General features: G+C 30.2%; 1 protein-coding gene across 2 annotated transcripts; it reads right to left on the bottom strand.

Moving 5' to 3' along the window:
- Window positions 1-6,047: 6,047 nt before the first annotated feature.
- LOC114412794 lies at window positions 6,048-7,514 on the bottom strand. Of its 2 annotated transcripts, XM_028376840.1 has the most exons (3): window positions 7,375-7,499; window positions 7,225-7,261; window positions 6,048-6,844 (listed from the first exon to the last, which is right to left on the bottom strand). In XM_028376840.1, the coding sequence occupies exon 3, from the start codon at window positions 6,824-6,826 to the stop codon at window positions 6,440-6,442; it is 387 nt and encodes a 128-aa protein (XP_028232641.1). In that variant the 5' UTR covers window positions 6,827-6,844; window positions 7,225-7,261; window positions 7,375-7,499; the 3' UTR covers window positions 6,048-6,439. The 2 variants fall into 2 exon arrangements, with proteins under 2 accessions (XP_028232641.1, XP_028232640.1); XM_028376839.1 differs by having other exon boundaries at window positions 7,225-7,514.
- Window positions 7,515-20,417: the final 12,903 nt, after the last annotated feature.

The following is a 20,417-nucleotide window of genomic DNA, read 5'->3' as shown; positions in this document are numbered from 1 at the left end:
GAATGAGAGTGAGTGAAAAAAATATTTTATCAAGATCTCTCTAAATATTAAAGAGTATTGAAAGTCACGGCATTTTTAATTTTCTTATAATTTAGTTTTCGTGTAAACTGTAGTGCTCTTTTTTACAAGGAGGAAATAAAATACAATTTGTGACATTGGTTAATTCAATTGGTATTTTTTCAATTCATAATAATAATAATTTATTAACTTTACTAAACCTCTTAAAATGCACAAGGCGTGCGTTTTTAATATATATTTTAGTCTATTCATTTCTTCCGACACTTCATATATTCTAATTTTATTTTTATAATAAAATAGTTATTTATTTACTTCCCACTAAGATCGGGAAAAAAAACAGAACACAAGCAACAAGTATAGATTTTTTTATTTAATTGAAATTATTTTAGCACAAAAAAATAATTTGTTTAATGGAAAAAATATGATTTGCTAAATGGAGATATGAACAACACAAAATGTAAGCTCCTTCTAATTATTAAGCTGAAAAATTATTTAAATTTAGTTTATTTTTCCTTTCTCTGATAATCTGATTATATATATATATCTTTTTAGTAAAACCCTTTTTGTTTTCATCATTTTGGGCATATGTGCCTTGCTTCAACATTAATTAGCTTTTCTCATGCATTGGTACCTTGTTCAACTTTCTTTATTAGTTAAGGGAGCCACGTTCTCATTATTTGCCGGCCTACGTTTCTTGCTTTCTTGATATCTAAGAAGTTTGCATCGAACAAAAGAAAAAACAATGAAAATATCGATTAGCTGGATTTTCTCCATCGATTTCTAGTTGGCAAATTGACAAGGTTATTCTTTACCTATATAAGTTTAAAGTGAGATGCTAACTTAAACGTGGTCTTTCATTTACCGTAGATTTTTTCATTTGGAATGATCTTTAGTGAAAAATAAAATGAGATTGTCACTAAAACTTTATATCACATGAAAAATATTTAAATATGTTTAAATAGGTGTATGATGAATAATTTATACAAATTAAAATTTTATATTATAAATAAATAAGTTAGCCTATATGTTGAGATGACTTTTTTTAAAATCTTAATCATTTTTTCCTCATACAATAATGATATTTTTTAGTCGACTATCAAATACTAATTCTTTTTGGTGTAAAAAAATGAACTAATTTTTTTTCTTACATAAAGATTGGCATAATGAATTTTATGTGTTTCAATAAAACCTAATTTTCTCCTGTATAATTAAACAAGATTTTCTAAAAACACAATTTTTATGTTAAACAAGTTAGATAATGAGATTTTATTATGTAATTTATTATTTCATCCCTATATCATTATTATTAGACTTAATTACACATATGTTTATCATTATTACACTCGATTTCATAATATCACTTTTAGTCCCCTCTCTCAAATATTGTCTAATTTATTTTAAAAAAGAAAATAAAAAAATATAATTTGTCATAATCCAAATTTACTCCTCCATTTTAACATTGTTGATTAGGGTTGGGGTGACATCTCGTTTTTTGGCTACTTCCTCCACTCTGCCTCTGTCTCTAACGTCAACGTTACTGCCTCCACTGTCGTGACGTCAAAGAAGAGAGAAGAGGTTAAGAGAGGGTCGTGCGAAAACGGGTTGAAAATCAAAACATAGAAAGTTTGATTTCTGAAAAAATAAATTGAATACAAATTAATAAAAGGGAACAATATAATTCACAAACCGTTCCGCTTTTGTTAGCAGCATTGCTAGATACTCTAAATCATGTAAATACAAATTATCCTTAGTTTTGGAATGTGTTTTATTTTGTGTTGTTGATGTGGTTGTTAAGTAGTAGATGATTAAATTGAGTTGAAGTTTTTGTAAAACCCAATTATCGTTAGTTCCATGAGAAATTGATAAACCTGCATGAAACTTGATTACTTATATGGAAGTTCCTAAATTCCCAATGTTATAGTGAACGACAGATATATAGGGAAAGATTTGAAGTCCAATTTAAAAAAAAAAAAAATTGTCTTGCAGCATTGCTAATGCATGGAGTGCAAAAAGCTTCAACATAGATTCTTTCTCTTATCCATATTTAAATATGTTTTCTCTCAACAACTGTTTTTTCTATTTTTTAAATCACTTGTTTTAAGGAGGAAAGAAGAGAGCATTTTAGGAAATAAAATAATTAAACATCATGTGTGCATTACACATGATTTGTTTTTGTCAAACTTTCAAACGATGTTCAGAGAGGAAAGGGCCGGCGTTATTATAAAAATTGATTTACTCATTGAACCGGTTGAGATCGATATTATATATATATATATAAAACATACCAAACAAAATGTAATCAATCCATACTTTTATACTCCAAAATTAAATTTATTATTAAGATAAACTATAAATATTATATAATCATTTATTACTATAAATTATTTATGTTTAATATCATTAAATAATTAAAAAACTCTTATTCTTTAGGACTAAATATAAAGTTATGCGATGACCATAAATAAATATGGTAAATATGTATAAAAGTCATGAGATGATTATCAAACTTGTTCAAGTCAAATAGCATCACTTACATTTTGAGTTCTACACCTTAATTGAACTGTCCTGGACCTCTCAATCCAACCGAACAAGCCGATTTTAATAACTGTGGGTGTAACCATTGGTGAAAAATTAAGGATTTTTTTGTCAGAATAAAAAATAGAGGAGGTGTTGAGTGTAATAAGTGAAAACATAGGGGGAGATATATGTAATTTACTCTTATAATCATTTTTATATTTAAGATTATGGAAAGGATAAATATTATTAGTTTATCATTTTAATTGAGAACCATACGAGTGAATTTACTAATCTGAGTTGTTTTAGCTTATCCAAATGTCTCGAATTCGAGTCTAAATATGTCATTGCATTAAATACTCGGATAAAGAGTTTTATCATCCATAATAGTTCTTTTCGGCTGGAATAGGATTGAAGATGCATGTGGTCTAGACATTTTTAATTTCTTTAGAATAGAGTGAAATAGAACTGAATCAAATGATATTTATTTCATTTCATTCCACCTAATAACTTTATTTTCTTCGAGTTTTTTTATCAATAAAAATACAAAAAATAAATATTTAATCAAATAATACAACAAAAAAATATTTTCACCAATAATACATTTTACTATAGCAAGTGAGAAATCGATTTTTTTTAAATATTTATTATTTTTTAATGTCTTTTATTTTTTTTCTTTTTTAATTATCTATATTTGTGTTTAAATGGTTTGAACTGGAAATAATTTTATTTTGTATATGTTGTTGTTATTTTTTTGCATATTTTTTGTTTTACCATTTTTTGAAGAGGTTGAAATCTTTTTGTATATGTTGTTGTTGTTAAATTGTTTGAACTGAAAATATTTTAATCTTTTTTATAAAAAAATTAAAATTTATTTGTTGTTAATTTTCTTGTTTATCAATTTTTAGATTTGATGACTTTTTACAAAAATTCCTAAGATCCAATAAAGTTAGATGTATTAAAAGTCAAACATGAGGTATAAGGAACTATACTATTCTAATCATATTTTGCATCGGGTAATCTAATAGTAATATTAACTTAATATTTTATAAAAGATAATTAAATCACTTAAAAATATCTGTATTTTTCTTAAAAAATATATTTAATAAGTAAAAAAATTAATAAAAATATGATGCAAGAAAATTTAAAATGATTATTTTTTATTTCGTTGATCATGTTTGTTTTTTTTTATAAGAATGTTATTTAATAGGTAAGATATTATACTACATTTTTTAAGTTTGTATTCTCTCTCTCTCTCTCTCTCTCTCTCTCTCTCTCTATATATATATATATATATATATATATATATATATATCCATAGTCCATATTTATATATTTATATTGAGTTTTTTTTCTTAAACATTAGTTAAACAAAAATATCTTTATGATAGTTATAAATCATAACTAGGAAAATATTTTAAGTAAATTTAAATACAATATAAATCATATGATAGTCCATACAATAGAAATCATTTAAGGATTAATTATTTTTTAAAATATTATTCTAGATAAATTATATTTTTATAAATTAATATATATGAATTAGTAAAATAAAAAAATTAAAACAAAAAAATAGTTAATTTTTTTTTATAAAAAATACGTTATGCAATCAATTCCCCAAGAAAATTGGTTTCTAGGGAATTGATTTCTTAAATATTGTAAAAAAGAATAAAAAAACAAGTGAGAAATTGGTTTGGAGAGAATTGATTTCTCACTTATTGCAGTAAAATATATCATTGGTGTAAATACTTTTTGCGTTATATTATTTGGATAAGTTTTTATTTATTTTTTTGTATTTTTTTGGTAAAAAAACTCCTATTTTCTTCCTCTTAATTGTGAAATAAATATAATTAATTTATTATATATTCATTTTTTAATAATATAATAAAAATGTTTCAACATGATGACAATCAATGTGCCTAATTTATCCCTCAAGCAAAATTCCAAACTATAAGGAATCATCCGAGATTAAAAAAAAACAATAAGTGAAGAATCGAGATAAAGAAGCAACAAAAATAGTTAGGGCATCTTGTCAGACCAACAAATGATTTCTCTCTTTAAAATCTCACTTCACACCAAAATGCATAAAAAATCACTAGTACACTAAAACCTTTCGAGAAAATTATGTTTTAATTAGAATAGTGGTTAAAATTAATTAATGACTAATTGAAAACAGAAATTTTCGAACATATTAATACGAATTCAATTTTGAAACTTGTGTGCCTAAAATATTTCTTGCACGAACTCGATAGCATTTGGCCCTATCTGACCTTGTATGTTGTTTCGAAAACGAATACACGGCACTCAGAGCAAACGGTAATGTAAATAGTAATGAGAGTTGTTTTAATTAGCAAAATTTAAAAAGTATTTGGATATCATTCGGTAGATTTTTTATTTCAATTAATACTAAACTCTTCTTGCGTCGCACTGTTAAAATAAGACAGATTTTCCTCTCTTAAACTTTCCTATTAGAATAAGTTATTTACTTCTCAAAAACCTTTTTTTGGCTCAAAATCTTAAAAAGTTTAAAGTCACAAGAGTCCAACACATAACCGACAAAAAAAAATGCACATTTGATTCTCCCATTTTTATGCTTTTTTTTCTCTCTTCATTTTATTATTTTGGTTTGTATCATTTGTTATAACTTAGAACATTGGTTAACTTTGCCCATTTTTGTTGGTTCTGTGCTGCCATAATTTCCAACGTAGATATTAGTGTTATCACGAAATAAGGGTTTAATTTGGTCCCTAAAATTGGAAGCTGACGACTATAGAGAAGTATAGGCTTTGCTTGGAATTTCGCTACTTCCTTTGTCAAAACTTGTATGGAGGGGACATTTCATAACCATGGCTTCATTATGCACACTGATGAGCCTCTCAATCCTAACTTCATCTTTAGAAACGGGATGTTGCTTCCCACACTTCCACCAATGCTTCCTGCTCTGTTCCATTGAATTTCGAAAAGTTCAATCCAAAATGCAAACTGCATTTTGTTGGAAGTTTTAGCCAAGAAACGGCTAGAACAGGACATTGTATTTACAATTTAGTATTAGAAAGTTCCACTCTAACAGGAGCATTACCCGTGCATTTCAACTAAAAATTTGCTCGCGCGGGACACTTAGGAGAAAAGTTCCATATCAACATAGTGACGCAAGTATTTTCATTTATTTATAACGATAAATTGACCTTTTCTTTTTATTGCTAGGAATTGAAGACATATTAGGGGGTTTACAATAACTCACACACCGTGTTTAACAAGCTAGACCTCCTCCACATTGCTAAATTGACTGAAAACAAATTCAAAATAATTGGAAAGATTAAACACACGGTATTTTAAAACTCTGCTCACTCCTTTTCAACCCCAGCATTTTCATTCAGTTTTCACCCATCAAAATAAGAAAGAAAGCAAAATGGTAAGCCTAAATTTCAATAGTTAGGTTGAGTTGAACTTAAATCTGGAGGAACAAATAGTATTAAAAAAGCAAACAGTCTAAAATGTTTGGGGGGGGGGGGGGGGGGGGGGGGTTATTATTTCTTCAAAAACAAACTTAATCATACATGCACTAATAAGTAACAAGGTGGTATCAGCATACCTGGGTTCAAAGACCTTAAGAAGAGAGCGTAGCCCTTGGCACCAAATAAGCAATTGTCAGTACCGACAAGCACTCATCCAAGCATATACATAAAAACAAAACCACATAACAGTAATTTCCATTGTAGTAAAGCCCTTTTCCCCCTGATACTCACAAGGCCATACTCTCGAAAGGGGTTATTAAGGATTGAAAAACATAACCAAAGTTAATAATCCATTAGGCCCACAAACAGGTGTAACATGGCATAATTAAATACTCCATTTCTCAAAGGCACAGTTTATGCTGAACCTTGCAAAAATTAGAGGAGGAGCAAAATCAAAGTTTTCCCTTGTCTTCCTCCTTCATCTTCTTCTGCCACCTTCTCTTCTTGTAATCCAGCAACATCTGGGGCATCTTCTCCATCAACTTCGCTGTGTTTGCGCGCTTTTCGGCAGAAATCCTATCACATTTGTGTCCTTTCCTCCTGGTCTTCATCTCCTTCCTTTCAGGATCGTAGGGCCAATCTTCCCCAGCAAGGAGGACTTCCTTGCGAATTCTAGCACGATGCCGAGCACTGATACTCAGCGGCTTCCATGCCCCCAGCTCCCAGTATCCCCACACACCCTTGGCAAGCTCATCCTTATATTTCCCCAACTTCTCACGCCAAGGATACTGATATTCTGCTACCGCCTTAGCCACCGAACTAACACCTTTGCCCGCCATAACATAACCTCTTTTTCTCTACACATAACATAACAACCTCAATCAGACAAATTCACAAACACCTCCTAGGCTAACATAATTTTTTTCCTTTTTAGACCAAATAAATTGATGTTACAAACTTCATTTTTCACAGTTGTTCTCTGAAGGAATAACACATTAGTAAAAAAAAAAAAAATAGAAGTACCGTTCAAATAAAAAAAAAGGATCTAAATTTAATTTAATTATAACATAAAAAAGTGATTATGTTCCAGGGAGGTAAATCATAAAGTCAATCATGGTGAATAAAATAAAGCGAGCAAAACACAATTTAGGTCACGAATACAACACAGAACAAGCGGGATCTAGTTCATAAGCGAGAAAAAGTAAACAAATAGAAGTAAAAACAAAGTTAGACTTACACTTTGTGGGATTGTCGAGCCCTCTTGAGTAATTCACCTAAGAAACATAAAAATTAAACAAATAAGAAGATATATACTGTGATATGATAGCGAGCAAATCCTCTAATAACCACTACAAGAAGAAATGGGCACTTAATTTGGCACCATTACACTGTCAATAGATGTGTCTCTCTACAACACCTGATGAACCCTAGCACGCTTAGCATTCAGCCATGTTGTAAGGTGGCCCAGTATTTAGACCCAAAATAAGTTACGCGGGGTGGACTAGGCCAGCCCACGAATTAGCCCGCTATCTTTTTCTTCTTCTTTAGGCTGTGTTTGTTTTGAAGAATAAAAGTGATATACAAGAGAAATTTTATACTTTTTTAATGTGGGACTCACATCTCTTAGACTTTGCTTTAATTCAAAAATTTATATTCTATTTCCACTCTTTTTATTTTTTATCTTCTCAACCAAACACATCATTGGGACTAAAGATAAAACAGTTTTTTTTCTTTTTAATGGGTTATCAAAATAAAAGCACGGTAACTATAAAATAACGTAACAGAAATGGCATAGCCACAATCAGTAAACATTCAATATTCATCATCACCAAACAGCACACAAAAGATTATTAACAATAATGAGTGCAAAGGAGAAGGCTGGTGGCGGTGCGGTGGCTGTGTGGTGAGGCCGAGACTTGGAGTTGGAAGCAGTCAAAAGACTCAAAACGTAAATAAAATTTAAGGACCCTACGGGGTAGTTTGGTTGTGGGAAAGAATTTTAAAAAATAATCGTGGGTCACATGATATTTTTTTTCTACTTTAATTCAAATATTTGATCTCATTTCTCTTTTATACCACCAAACATGTTTTTTTTTTTCTACTTTAATTCAAATATTTAATCTCAGGAAATGAAGTGAGTGGGCCTCTCTTTGTTTTGGCCCAATAGTAGAACTTCCTAGTATAAAAATTAAAGGTCCACAGAAAAGTTGAATGTGTCGAGCTAAAAAGTTTGCATCTTAAGTGACCTAGCAATTTTAAGGCCTGTATACTAGGCGGTATGAAAGTTAAACGGGTTGATCGTGTACCCGAATCCAAATAATATATATAATTATATATGAAGGAAATATGAGTGTTTGGTGTACACTTTTTTATACTCATTTTATTTTTATAACTACATTTATACATTACTATTTTATTGCTATAACTATTTTCACACGCCTAAAATTCCCACTATTTTCTATTATCCTTTTTTTTATCAAAAAAACATGAAAAGACAATTAGACACGAAGTGCCTGTTTTTTCCTATAATGCCATAATGGAACTCGGCCAACCTTACTATTCGACTTATATTGAAAATCACAACTACTTTAATTAATTGTTTTTTAATATGTCACCTAGTTACTTAGTTTGTTCATTTTATTCTATCAAAATAATGTACTTCATAATATTTTTATTTCAAATAAGATGTGATAATTCGAAAATGTCATGTAAACATTTAGTTTTTTTTGTTACTAATGTAAACATTTAGTTCGAGACTACTTTATAGAATTAATATTGTGATTATATATGAGTTTATATTAAGTAGAATAATTAAGAAACTCAATGTGGTACTTAAGTTGCAATGATTGGAATTTTGTTAAGAATTGAATTACAAAAAAGCCTACGTATAAAGTGTATAAAGCAACAGTATATCAAATACTTACAAGTATAAGCTCACTTTTACATTAGTAAATTGAAACTTAACTCAATTTTTTTTAAACAATATCTCGAATATCAACATTATAAATGAAAAAATATATATAATTGAGATGGAAAATTCTATTAGAAGTAACTAGAAAGATTTTTAACAAAAAATAATCATTAGCATTTAACAAAATCAATAAATATTTTACACCTATAACATAGTACAAAAAGCATAAAAATATATAAACATATAGGGACATAAATAATAATTCAATTTATAAATTAAGGAAATTGGTTTAGCTATATGCAAACATATAAATGTTGGTTGACATAGTTATAACTAATATGTTTAAATTTTAATTATGTACTTACTTGTTTTGGATATTGTCTGACAATAATATGATTTTATTAAAAGTTAATTTACATTAAAATATTTGAATCTAATTTGAATGTATTATAAGTATAAAATTACTTTTATATTATTATTTGATGGTGTGCTGTTAGGTTAAATTTATTAAGTAACATCATTAGATGAATGTAAAAATATTTTTACATTAACACTGAATTAAATTCAAATAATAAATAATTATATGAATAGAACATCATCTATTTCTCCCGTTAAAAAAAAAAAAAAAAGAACATCTATTTCTAATCCTATGATATCACCATTGTACTCTTATTTTTTGGACAAAATATCACCATATTGTTTCTGTTCTCGACGATTCCGAACCACACTGTCTTTCTTTTAATAGATTTTGCCTTTTAAGTTATAGATGTAGGCCACTGTTTGTGCTTCTTCTATTGATAGTGATAATTTTAGTTTGACTAGCAAAATCCTTGTCGTTATATGAATTGAAGAAGCACTTCAGGCCAACATTGAAGCTCCTCTTTCTCTGGTCACGAATGAAGCAAATAATAGGCGGAATGAGCCCTTGTTGATATTTTTAGACCCTGAAAAGTGATTCCAGCATCAAGAGATTGCAGCTACGCCTAGCTTAGCTTCACTGTAAGAGAATATCATATCCAGCTACCAATACTTATTATCAAGAATAGATACGGCTTTTCTTTTTGCACATTAGTGACTGCCATAACATGTTTGGTCAATCAATAATCATCAACAAAGTGAACTATTCTGTGTTTTTTTACCAGACAATTTTCATATATACTTTTATCTCTTTCTTTCTTCAAGGATATGCTGCATTATGTATCATTTTTTTTCCTCATTTTTTTTTTATCACAATTTAGTTTTATATAGTCTATGACGTAAAATTATGGTTTTTAAACGAGAATTATGTTTAGTTATTGGTTTCAAGGTAGAATCTTAATAGGTAATTGCATTAAATATTTTTTTTTAAAATATTACCCATAATAATTTTATCTAAAGTGAAAATATGTAATTATATACTTAGAGTTCAAACTCCAAATTATATGTGAGAATAATTCACATGATGATATTTTTAAGAGTAATTTTACTTTTAAAGTTAAAGGCTTATTTATATTTATTATTGCCTATAAAAATATTATATTAATTATTGTACGTGAATATATTATTATATTTTTTTTATAGAAGTGACAAGTATATTGTATATGAGAGATAATTATGTTCCAAACGGATAGAGTATTAGGGATAAAAAAACTTTTTATGTAAAAATTTAATGTAATTATTATGGATCATTAGTTAAACAGAAATAATTTTGCATCATTGATCCACAAACTCCATAATTATTATGTTACTTTAGTATAAATGTATAATATATTATTAATATTGTACTTTATTATATAATAATAAATAAATTTGAAAAATATATTTAATTAGGACGGCCAAATTACAAATTTATAATTAAAGAACGGTTGAAGTCATGTTTTCATTGGGTTTTTTTTCCAAAAAAAAAACATATATATTACATAAAAGATAATAGATAATACATGGGTACTAGTGGTACCAAGATCAAATACTACACTGCAAACCCCATCTACCCAGCTCATATATATGTTTTCATTGGTTTAACTACTCCTATTTTGTTTCTAAAAAAAAAACTACTCCAATTTTGTACGAAAATAAAACAAACGAACTACTCCAATTTGAAAAACATTATATATTTGACTGAAATCTAATTAAAACCCAGGTTGGTTCGTCTCAAAGCATAGCCCTAATTTATTCCCTATGGCCTACACTATCTAATTGATTCCTCAACTAGATCTTAAAGTGCTTTGTAAATTAAAATATCATAATTTATAGCATTATTAAATCGTTGGTATTCCTTGGACCAAAAGATATTACTAGTAGTATTGTAGTAATAAACTTTATTAGTTAAAAAAATATTAAAAATTACTACTATTATAATATTGGAAGTGTATCAATATTTTTTTAATAGTAATTTTACACTTTTAATTTCTTAACCATAAATTCTTTTTAGAATTAATAGCATCATTGTTGTCTAATATTTTCCAAAACTCCACTCATCATACTTGGAATGTGATCTATAATCATGTGAATTCATTCATAAGATTTTCACTTTCAATTTTAAAATAAAGGAGTGTTTTTCAGTATGATAAATGATGAGGACAATTGTTTATTTATTGAACCTTCTAAGGAGGAAAATATTAAAAAGGTTGTGTGTGATTGTGATGGGAACAAAAGTTCTATATTGAATGGTTTTAATTTCAACTTCATCAAGTCTTGTTGGGATGTTGTTGAAATTGATATCATTAAGGTCATTCATGAGTTTCATGCTAACGGGAGGTTTTCTAGGAGAACAAATGCATCATTTTTCACTATTATTCCAAAGAAGGATGACCCTCTTGCATTGGAGATTTAGGACCCATTTCTCTCATTGGGTGTATTTATAAAATCATAGTCAAAGTAGTTGGCCTTTAGACTAAAGGAAGTGTTAGGGAAGGTGGTGGGCGGTAGACTATCAACATTCTTGGGGGAAGAAATATTTTAGATGGGGCCTTGATAATGAGGTTGTACATGAGGCTTCGAGTAAGAAGAAACCTTGTCTTATTTTTAAAGCTGATTTCAAAAAAGTTTATGATACGGTAAAATGGGAATTTTCGGCCTACATGCTCAAAGTTGGCCTTTTATAGAAAATTGATTGAGTGGAATTGGTATTGTTTGCGATCACTGTAACATCCCTAATTTTTTATTTATTGGCAACATTCACACTACAACACTTCACGCGATGGTACTTTACTCAATATCCTTGATGGTCAAAACCTTCAATAGGTAGTCCTTCTTTAGACCTCAAAAATCAGCTCTACCCACTTCTAGGATCAATGACTGACCTTATAAATTAATACAAATTTTTTTAACATGTTTTATCCTCACTAACACAATTTCAGGGAAACTTCTTAAGAGGTCACTTGTACCATAACTGCTTCAAGTCAAACACGCTTAACTATGAAGTTCTTAAGTGATGAACTACCGAAAAATAGATGCATCTTGTTGGTATAGGTAGTACCAATTAATTCCTTTGAGTCATCCTCAACTGCACAGTCTCATACCTGTATAGTCTCTATATCTCTCTCATTTTGGTGTGATTCGATCAGGGTGTTACATGCCCACCACTTCCGTCTGATTCGTTCTCGAACCACACCATACTAGGAGAGAGATTTGTTTTGACACCATTTGTAACATCCTTGATTTTTTTACTTCTTGACCGATCTCACATTATGAAACTTCACATGATGACACTTCACTCAACATTCTTGTTGGTTAGAACCCTCCATCGGTCAAAATCCTCCGTAGGTAACCCTTTCCACGACCTCAAAAATCAGTTTTGTCTGCTTCCAAGATCAATGATTGACCCCACAAACCAATACAAGACTTTTCAGTTTGTTTTGTCTTTATTCACATACATTTCGGGAAACTTCCTAGAAGGTCACTCATCTCATAACTACTCCAAGTCAAACGCGCTTAACTATGGAGTTCTTAAGTGATGGACTTTCGAAAAGTAGATGCATCTTGTTGGTATAGGAAGTATCAATTAATTCCTTTAAGTCATTCTCAACTACAAAGTCTTATACTTATACAGCCTCTGGATCCCTCTCATTTTAATGTGATTCAATCAGAGTGTTACAATCATGTACTACCTTTCTCCTTGTTAATGGTAGCCCCACAAAGGAGTTCTTGGCACAAAGAGGGCTTAGACAAAGGGATCCTATGACGCCATTCCTTTTTTTGGTTGAGAGAGGGGAGAGGGGGAGGGTTGAGCGAATTTGTGAAAGTAGGGAAAGCAAAAGGACTCACTTCCGGAATTGGTGTTGGTAATGGTAGTTTGAAGGTTACACTTCTTCAATTTGTTGATGACACACTTTTCTTTTTGAAGGATTCATATAGGGATTGCATTACATTGAAGCTAATCCTTAGATGCTTCAAAATGGCTTCCGGTTTGAAAGTGAACTTTTTCAAAAGCAACTTGGCAGGGATTCATGTGAGGGATGCAGATGTTGCTAGGTAGGAAAGGTTCTTAAATTGTGCAACTATATCAATTCCTTTTGTCTACTTGGGATTGCCTATTGGAGCGAATGCCCGAAAGACTAGCACTTGGCAATCGGTGATTGACAAGATGTGAAGGAAGTTGTCCTCATGAAGAAGACGACACCTATCTTTTAGAGGGCGCATTTGTTTGGTGAAAGTGATACTCTCTTCTTTATAACTTTATTATTTATCTTTTCTCATAGCTCCAAAATGTGTTATTAGTATCTTGAATAGGCGTCAAAGGAATTTTCTTTGGGGGGCTAAAGGAGAGGAGCAAAAAGTTTATTGGGTGAGGTGGGATGTAGTATGCCAATCCAAAGAAAAAGGAGGATTCGGGATTAGGAATCTAGAAATCTTTAATAAGGTCTTAGTGGGCAAATGGTTTTGGAGGTTGTTTAGTGAAAATTTGGAGAGATGCACTTATACAAAAATACGAAATTAGGGATTTAGATAGGCTTGTTGAACGATCTTTGAACATAAGAGGATCTCAACGTTGGAATGATCTTGTGAAGCTTTGTGAATTTAGGGTACTGGGGTGGTTGGTTCCAAAAAGATGTTAAAAGAAGAGCAGGGGACGCTAACGAGGTGAGGTTTTGGGAATCAAAGATAGGTAGGAATGTACACCTTTGTTCAAAATTCAACAGGTTGTATCTAAATTCTTAACAAAAGTTGCTCAAGATTGCACAAGTTGGCCAATGGTGTAATGATACATGGACTTGGACTTTGGCTTGGCGTCGGTCTTGGTTCGTTTGGGAACAACATATGGTACAACAGTTGTGGAACTTGATTGGTGGTCTGGGGCCGAAAGTTAATGTTGGAGAAAAAAATCGTTGTTAAAGAGGTGTATGAGGCTATGATCAATTCGTATGACCCAGACAAGGAGGAGTTCTACAACATCTTGTGGAAGCTACCTGTGCCATCTGAGACCAAGGGCCTTGTGTGGAGGCTTGCTCATGATCGACTTCAAACCAAAGATAATTTACATAAGAGACTAATTCTTCCACCGGGTTTCCAGGTTCAATGTGTCATGAGAATGTTGAACACCTTTTCCTTAGATGTAAACTTGCATTTGAGGTGTGGACTAGGTGCTATGTATGGATCGGGGACATCAGGGTGCTGCCAGCAAATTATCTAATGCACTTTTGGCAACATCTAGGAGGAATTGATGGCAACAAAGCAAAATTGGTTTGGGGAGCGGTGTGGATATCGATCGTTTGGTCTATTTGGAAGCTAAGGAATGATATAATCTTTAATAACGCCGCTTGTAATCTTCAAAGTCTGATAGATGAGTCAAGGTACAGGGCTTGGTTGTGGTGTAAAACGTATGTTAAAGACTTCAATTTTACCTTGTACGTGTGGTGCATGGACCCTGTGAATTGCATAAGCTAGCTTTAATGAAAGGATAAGTAGATGGGTTATCTTGTTTCTTAAAGTTTGTAGACAATTAATGTGGGATGTGTGCCGGGACATTGCAGGGCTGATAATGTGTATTTATGATAGAAGAAATAGTGTTTGTCGGGCTGGAAATTAAAATACCTTGCACTAGCTGTGAGGAATTTTTTGTATTTCCTGTGTGGTTGGACACTTCTTGTGCCAATCACTCTTATATATTATTATATTTTTTTTACCTTTTAAGAAAACAAAGGAACGCTCCAATATTTTTAAATGAAATTCAGTTCCATGGAGAATACCAATATCCTCAAAGGAATTACTCCAATGACGCTAAATATTAGTAGTAGTAGTAGTTTTCCTTTTCCATGTGACGCTAAATATTTTATATGCAACCCAAAGCTGAAACATTTTAGTTTAGGCATTTCAAAATTTCCCCCACTACATATTTGACTATGTTAAGGGAACAACACATGTTTGACATCTCTTGCACCACAGGTGACTTATTTGCTGCATGGTATAGATACAAATTGTACATCCAATGAAATCGTGCCACATGGCCAAGTGTATAAAAGAGACAAAATTAGTAACAGTGGTATATAATTAGAGCTTAACAAATTGAATTTTTAATGCAAAAGAGAAGGATTAGAGATTTGACATGCGTGAAAGACAGAATGTTTAGTGTAGGGGATTGTAGGTCCATTTTCACTAAACCTGGTATTATAGAAATGATTAGCAAGTAGGGTGATTAGCAAACATGTATTATAAATTGAAACAAAAATAAAATGATCCTATAATGAGATATTTTTCCTTTTTGATGCGTTGGAATCTCTTATGTCACCCAAAACATGGCCAAGAAAAAATCCATAGGGGCTGCTGGGGATGCTTTCATGGTGTGCCCCCCTTGGTTGCTAATATATACCTTTGAAAAATGCCAAACAAAGAGAGCGTGAAAACACAAACATTTGGTCAAACATGTTTCATTCTGTGTTCACCTCTCTCTAGCAATGTTGTGCTCTAATTCTTTGGGGGTGGTTTGGTTTATTTTTTGAAAAAGAGACATGCACACTTATGGTTTAACCCTTTTTTATCTTAGCAATAATTGTGATTTGCAACCCTTTCAACTTTTCTTTGTCACTAATTAGTCATATTCATATTACACTCCATCATGATTAAGATCATGGGGCCCCACTCAAACATTTCGTTAGGGTTTGCCTCTTTATCATCACCTTTGTACTGTATTTCTCTTGGCTTGTAAGTTAAAAATTAATAATATAATTAAACTGACGCTGTTAATCCCATCTTAGCTTCAAGTTAGCCAATTAGCCGTATGCACTTATTTAAATAGGATAACAATGTTTATTTTTACATCATTTTTTTTTTCTATTGTATCGTTTTAATTTTAAGTAATGCATAGAAAAACATGTCTCATACATATTTACTTTCTTTTTCTCCAGCATAGATCGATGTAAGTAAATGTGTAAAAAAACTAATGCATACAAATTATATTCATTAAATATCAATATACAGGAGTACAGTATTTTTTTAGGAACTTAATAGTCCCTTGAAAATGCATTAAGTTGTCCAATTAATATGTGTATTTGTATTTGTTCACACATGTTTACAGAAATATATAATTAAATGATTTCAATATGAAGGTAACAATTACTACTTTATAATAAAAATTTATTTTACATGTTTCTAAAATGCATAATCAAATCATTTGCCATATTAAAACAGTTAGCACAAAAAAGACAATCTAACTAAAACGCAGTATTTGTAAAATAGTTGAGTATGATTTTTCGCAATAAACTTTTGTTCATTTCATGCCAAGAAGAACCTTTCCATTTAATGAAAACGCTACCTCTCGTTATTTTATGAAATAACAAATTTTAATTACAAAAGTATCTAAAGAAATCTTCATTTGATAAAAGATAAAAGCAAAATTATGAAGATAAACTATCCAAACTTAGAATAGTAGATACGTGAAATCTCAGGTGATTAGAGTATGTTTGACAGGATTTTTATTTGGTTTCTCCTCTCCTTAAAAGTAAAAGTGTTGGATTAAACATTTAAAAAAAAAAAAAAAAAACTGTCCAACTTGGACTACCGCATTTAGGTTACATCTCTTAGAAGATAGACACACATGAAAGAAACTATTGCATGAACTGCACAGATTTTGATGAAGAATGGAAACATGAAGACTTTTATGCTTGCTATTCGAAACCTGATTGTTGCTGCTGGAAGAAAGGAACCCACGGTGGTGGATATGTATTGGCTTACGGCACTTTTATATTTATATTGAGGATAGAAGAATTTATTATATGGTGGAATTAATGTAACATGGTTATTATCTATTATCCGTTTTCATATGAGAATGAAAAATAGTAGATAACCAATATAGATGGTTGAAATCATTTTGTATATGAGTTTTAGGTGTTTCTCATGAGTATTTAATATATTTATTTTGTCTATCTAATTAAAAAAAAAAAAAAGAAGAAGAAGAAAGAAACTATTGTTTACATATCACCACCTTTAGCCATTTAACTATAGATTCTTTAAATATTAAACGTTCTTTATATTTTTCAAATATCTCCTTAAACTTTGAGAGAAATGTTTTTGATCTTTTTATTTTAAAATACTCGTTGCAATTACTTTGTTATCCCTATTAATTTTGATCTTTTTTTAATGTTAAATTACAATTTTTGTTCTTCTAGTTTTGACACACTTAAGTTTTGTTTATTAACCATTAATTGTGATTAATAGCTAAAATGAGTCATCTTTAACCTAAATCTTTCTAGCCCTTCTTCACCAACACAGTAGCGCTGCAATACCCCCATCTACCCTTCTTCATCTTCTTCGACACCACAAACGTAGAACCCCATCCACCATTGCCACCGTGCCCCTTCTGAACCCATCCACTAGATCCACCATCAGACCACAGCGCAACCAATGTCACACCACCACCAACTCCGACGTCACCATAACAGCACCATACCACCCCCAACCACCACAAACACCATTAATGTTGACGACCATAACCAGCAAGGGCGTCGACGTCGGCCAGCTCTTGTGTGACCTTCCCGTCGCACTATGACGCACTGACGCGGATCTCGTAGGGAAGCTCAGTTCCACCGCTCCTGAAGGTGCGGTCGGCGACGTTGAGGGGGCCGGGGGGCATCGAGGAAGGCCAGAAGTGCTGGCTATTCTTGCTACTGCGACGGAGCTGGGGGCTTCTTAAAGGAAGAAGGGTTGAGGAATGCGGAAAGCTGTTTGGGTGTTTTGTTTAATATTTTTTCAAAATTAATTTAACATTAACTTAATAAACCTATTTATCATAATTATTCATTAATATCTAAAAGATAAGTGTCACGTATCACATGTCACAAATTATTTGGTCAATGTTAACGGTTTAACAGTCAACTAAAATTCATCAACAAAATAACTAACATCGTCACTTTAAAAAAATAAGAGATCGAGATTGCTAATTAAAAATCAGAAGGATAGAAATTATAAATTTATGAAAACAAGAGAATCAAAATTATAATTTAATTTTTTTTAATTATACAACATTAGTCCTCAAATGAAATTTATGAGATTGAAGAAAAATTTAAATCATTTAGGGTGATTACGAGTTTAGTGTTCAAATGTAATTTTTGATATACAATACGTTTGATAAAAATAGAGCTAAAGTATTTTTAATTTAATTTTAAATCACTTATTACTTTTATTTTCAAAACCAAAAAAAATTATAATTTTGATTTAGATTTAAAAAAAAAATACAATCTCCTTATATTTAATTATGAGTTTTCTCATTATCATCATTGATACTATTATCATCTTTATTAACATTATTATTATTAATATTATCATCATTATCATAATTATTAATATCAACACAATCATTATTAATATTATTATCACCGATATTCCTTACTAACATTATCATCATATATATTATTATATACCACTGAGATTGTTATTATCAACAATTGAGATAAACAATATTTTGGTTGATGTGTTCATTACCAAAAAATACACTATTTTAATAGGTAAGGAAAGTTTTCAATTGAGTTTATCTTGAAATAAAAAAATGAGAGATAAAGAGAGAATTAATATTAATCAAATTTTAGAAATTGGTTTAAAAATTTGTTGGCATCTCCAAGCAAGGCCAATATGGAAGGCTCTAGGTGTGTCACGACTGAGTCGTTGGTGAGTGGTCTGACGCTGGAGTCCCACTCGGCCACTCCGTAAGTAAAGGGGTCACGTCAAAAAGGAAATCTTAGACTCAGAGTGTGAGAAAATTCAATTCAGAAGGACCCGCAAATCTTAGCTACAAGAATGACCTGTCCCATTTTCTTGATATCTTTCACTCACCCCTCTCTTTCTTAACCATCAAAATAAGTGTGAAAATGAAAGGCTACCTAGATCTACATCATTATTCACCCCACCCCTTCATCTCTTCCTCAATATCACAAACATTGGTTCAAAATGTACAACAGCATAATTCTAAGATTTTTATTCCAAGAATATTTTCACTTAATACGTCTTCTCACTTCTCATTCGATTTGTGGTATCAAACATAAAAATAAAAGTTCAACATAATTTTAGTGTAATTTGTGTTTTTTTATATCATTTTATCAACATAATGAAAATAAAAAAACGAGTCAAGGTTTCACCAGTCATGATATCAAGAATTATTTTACACGGTATTTAAAATTATTTTACGACTTTTAAGATTCTAAAAATTAGTTTGTTATAAAGAAAAATATTAAGTTTATACTTTATAGCCCTTTTAGTAATTTTAAATATAAATGTTATATTTTTAAAAATACGTATTTATATTTTAAATAATATTTTATTATACAAATTCACTATTAACATATTATATTCAAATACAAATTAATTATTTTCATGTCAACCTTTGTAACATTAGTTTTTTTTAATAATTTATTTAGAAATGTATACCAAACGGAACCTTTTGTTTAAATTACAAAAATTGATCTTATTTTCATAGATATTTTAAAATAAAATATACCACAATGATTGATTTAAACACAAATTTTAATTACATGTAACAGTTAAAAGTTAATTCTATCAAACTTTAAAATAAACATGTACAGTGAAAATTATTTTGCTATTAAATCTAGCAGAAACTTGCAGCAAAAGAGCAATACATTTTTATTTGTTAAAAGGGAAAAAGTAATTATTCCTACCGTTCTAGTTTTATTATTTGATTGAGTGTTTAAAGTTAAGCAAACTTTCGTCAAAATGGAACTAGAAAGCATAATGCTATATACACTTTACCTGAACTTCTATTTTATCATAATTCTATTCGTACTATTATGCATGTGTTAGTGATTCGGTCAGAAGTTTAGAACATCCTATTCGTGGTTAGTGGTACTCTTTAATTAAACTCCTCATTATATTAAACAAGATTTTTTTTAACAGCGTTATATTAAACAGGATTGATGTGAGTCTTTCCATAGCTCAAGTATATTGATCAAAAGGTATATATCTAATTAAAGCAAGAAACGAAATTATAAATTCATATTATTAATGAGATTAGATATTTGATTTCATATATTGTAATTAATTATCAATTTTGATTTACAAAACATTAAATATATTTTCATTTTTTTATAATATACTTC

Source organism: Glycine soja, chromosome 5 (genome assembly GCF_004193775.1).
Source record: "Glycine soja cultivar W05 chromosome 5, ASM419377v2, whole genome shotgun sequence".
Classification (NCBI taxonomy): Eukaryota; Viridiplantae; Streptophyta; class Magnoliopsida; order Fabales; family Fabaceae; genus Glycine; species Glycine soja.
Note: the sequence above shows the minus strand (reverse complement) of the source record. Positions and strands in the feature narration are given on the sequence as shown.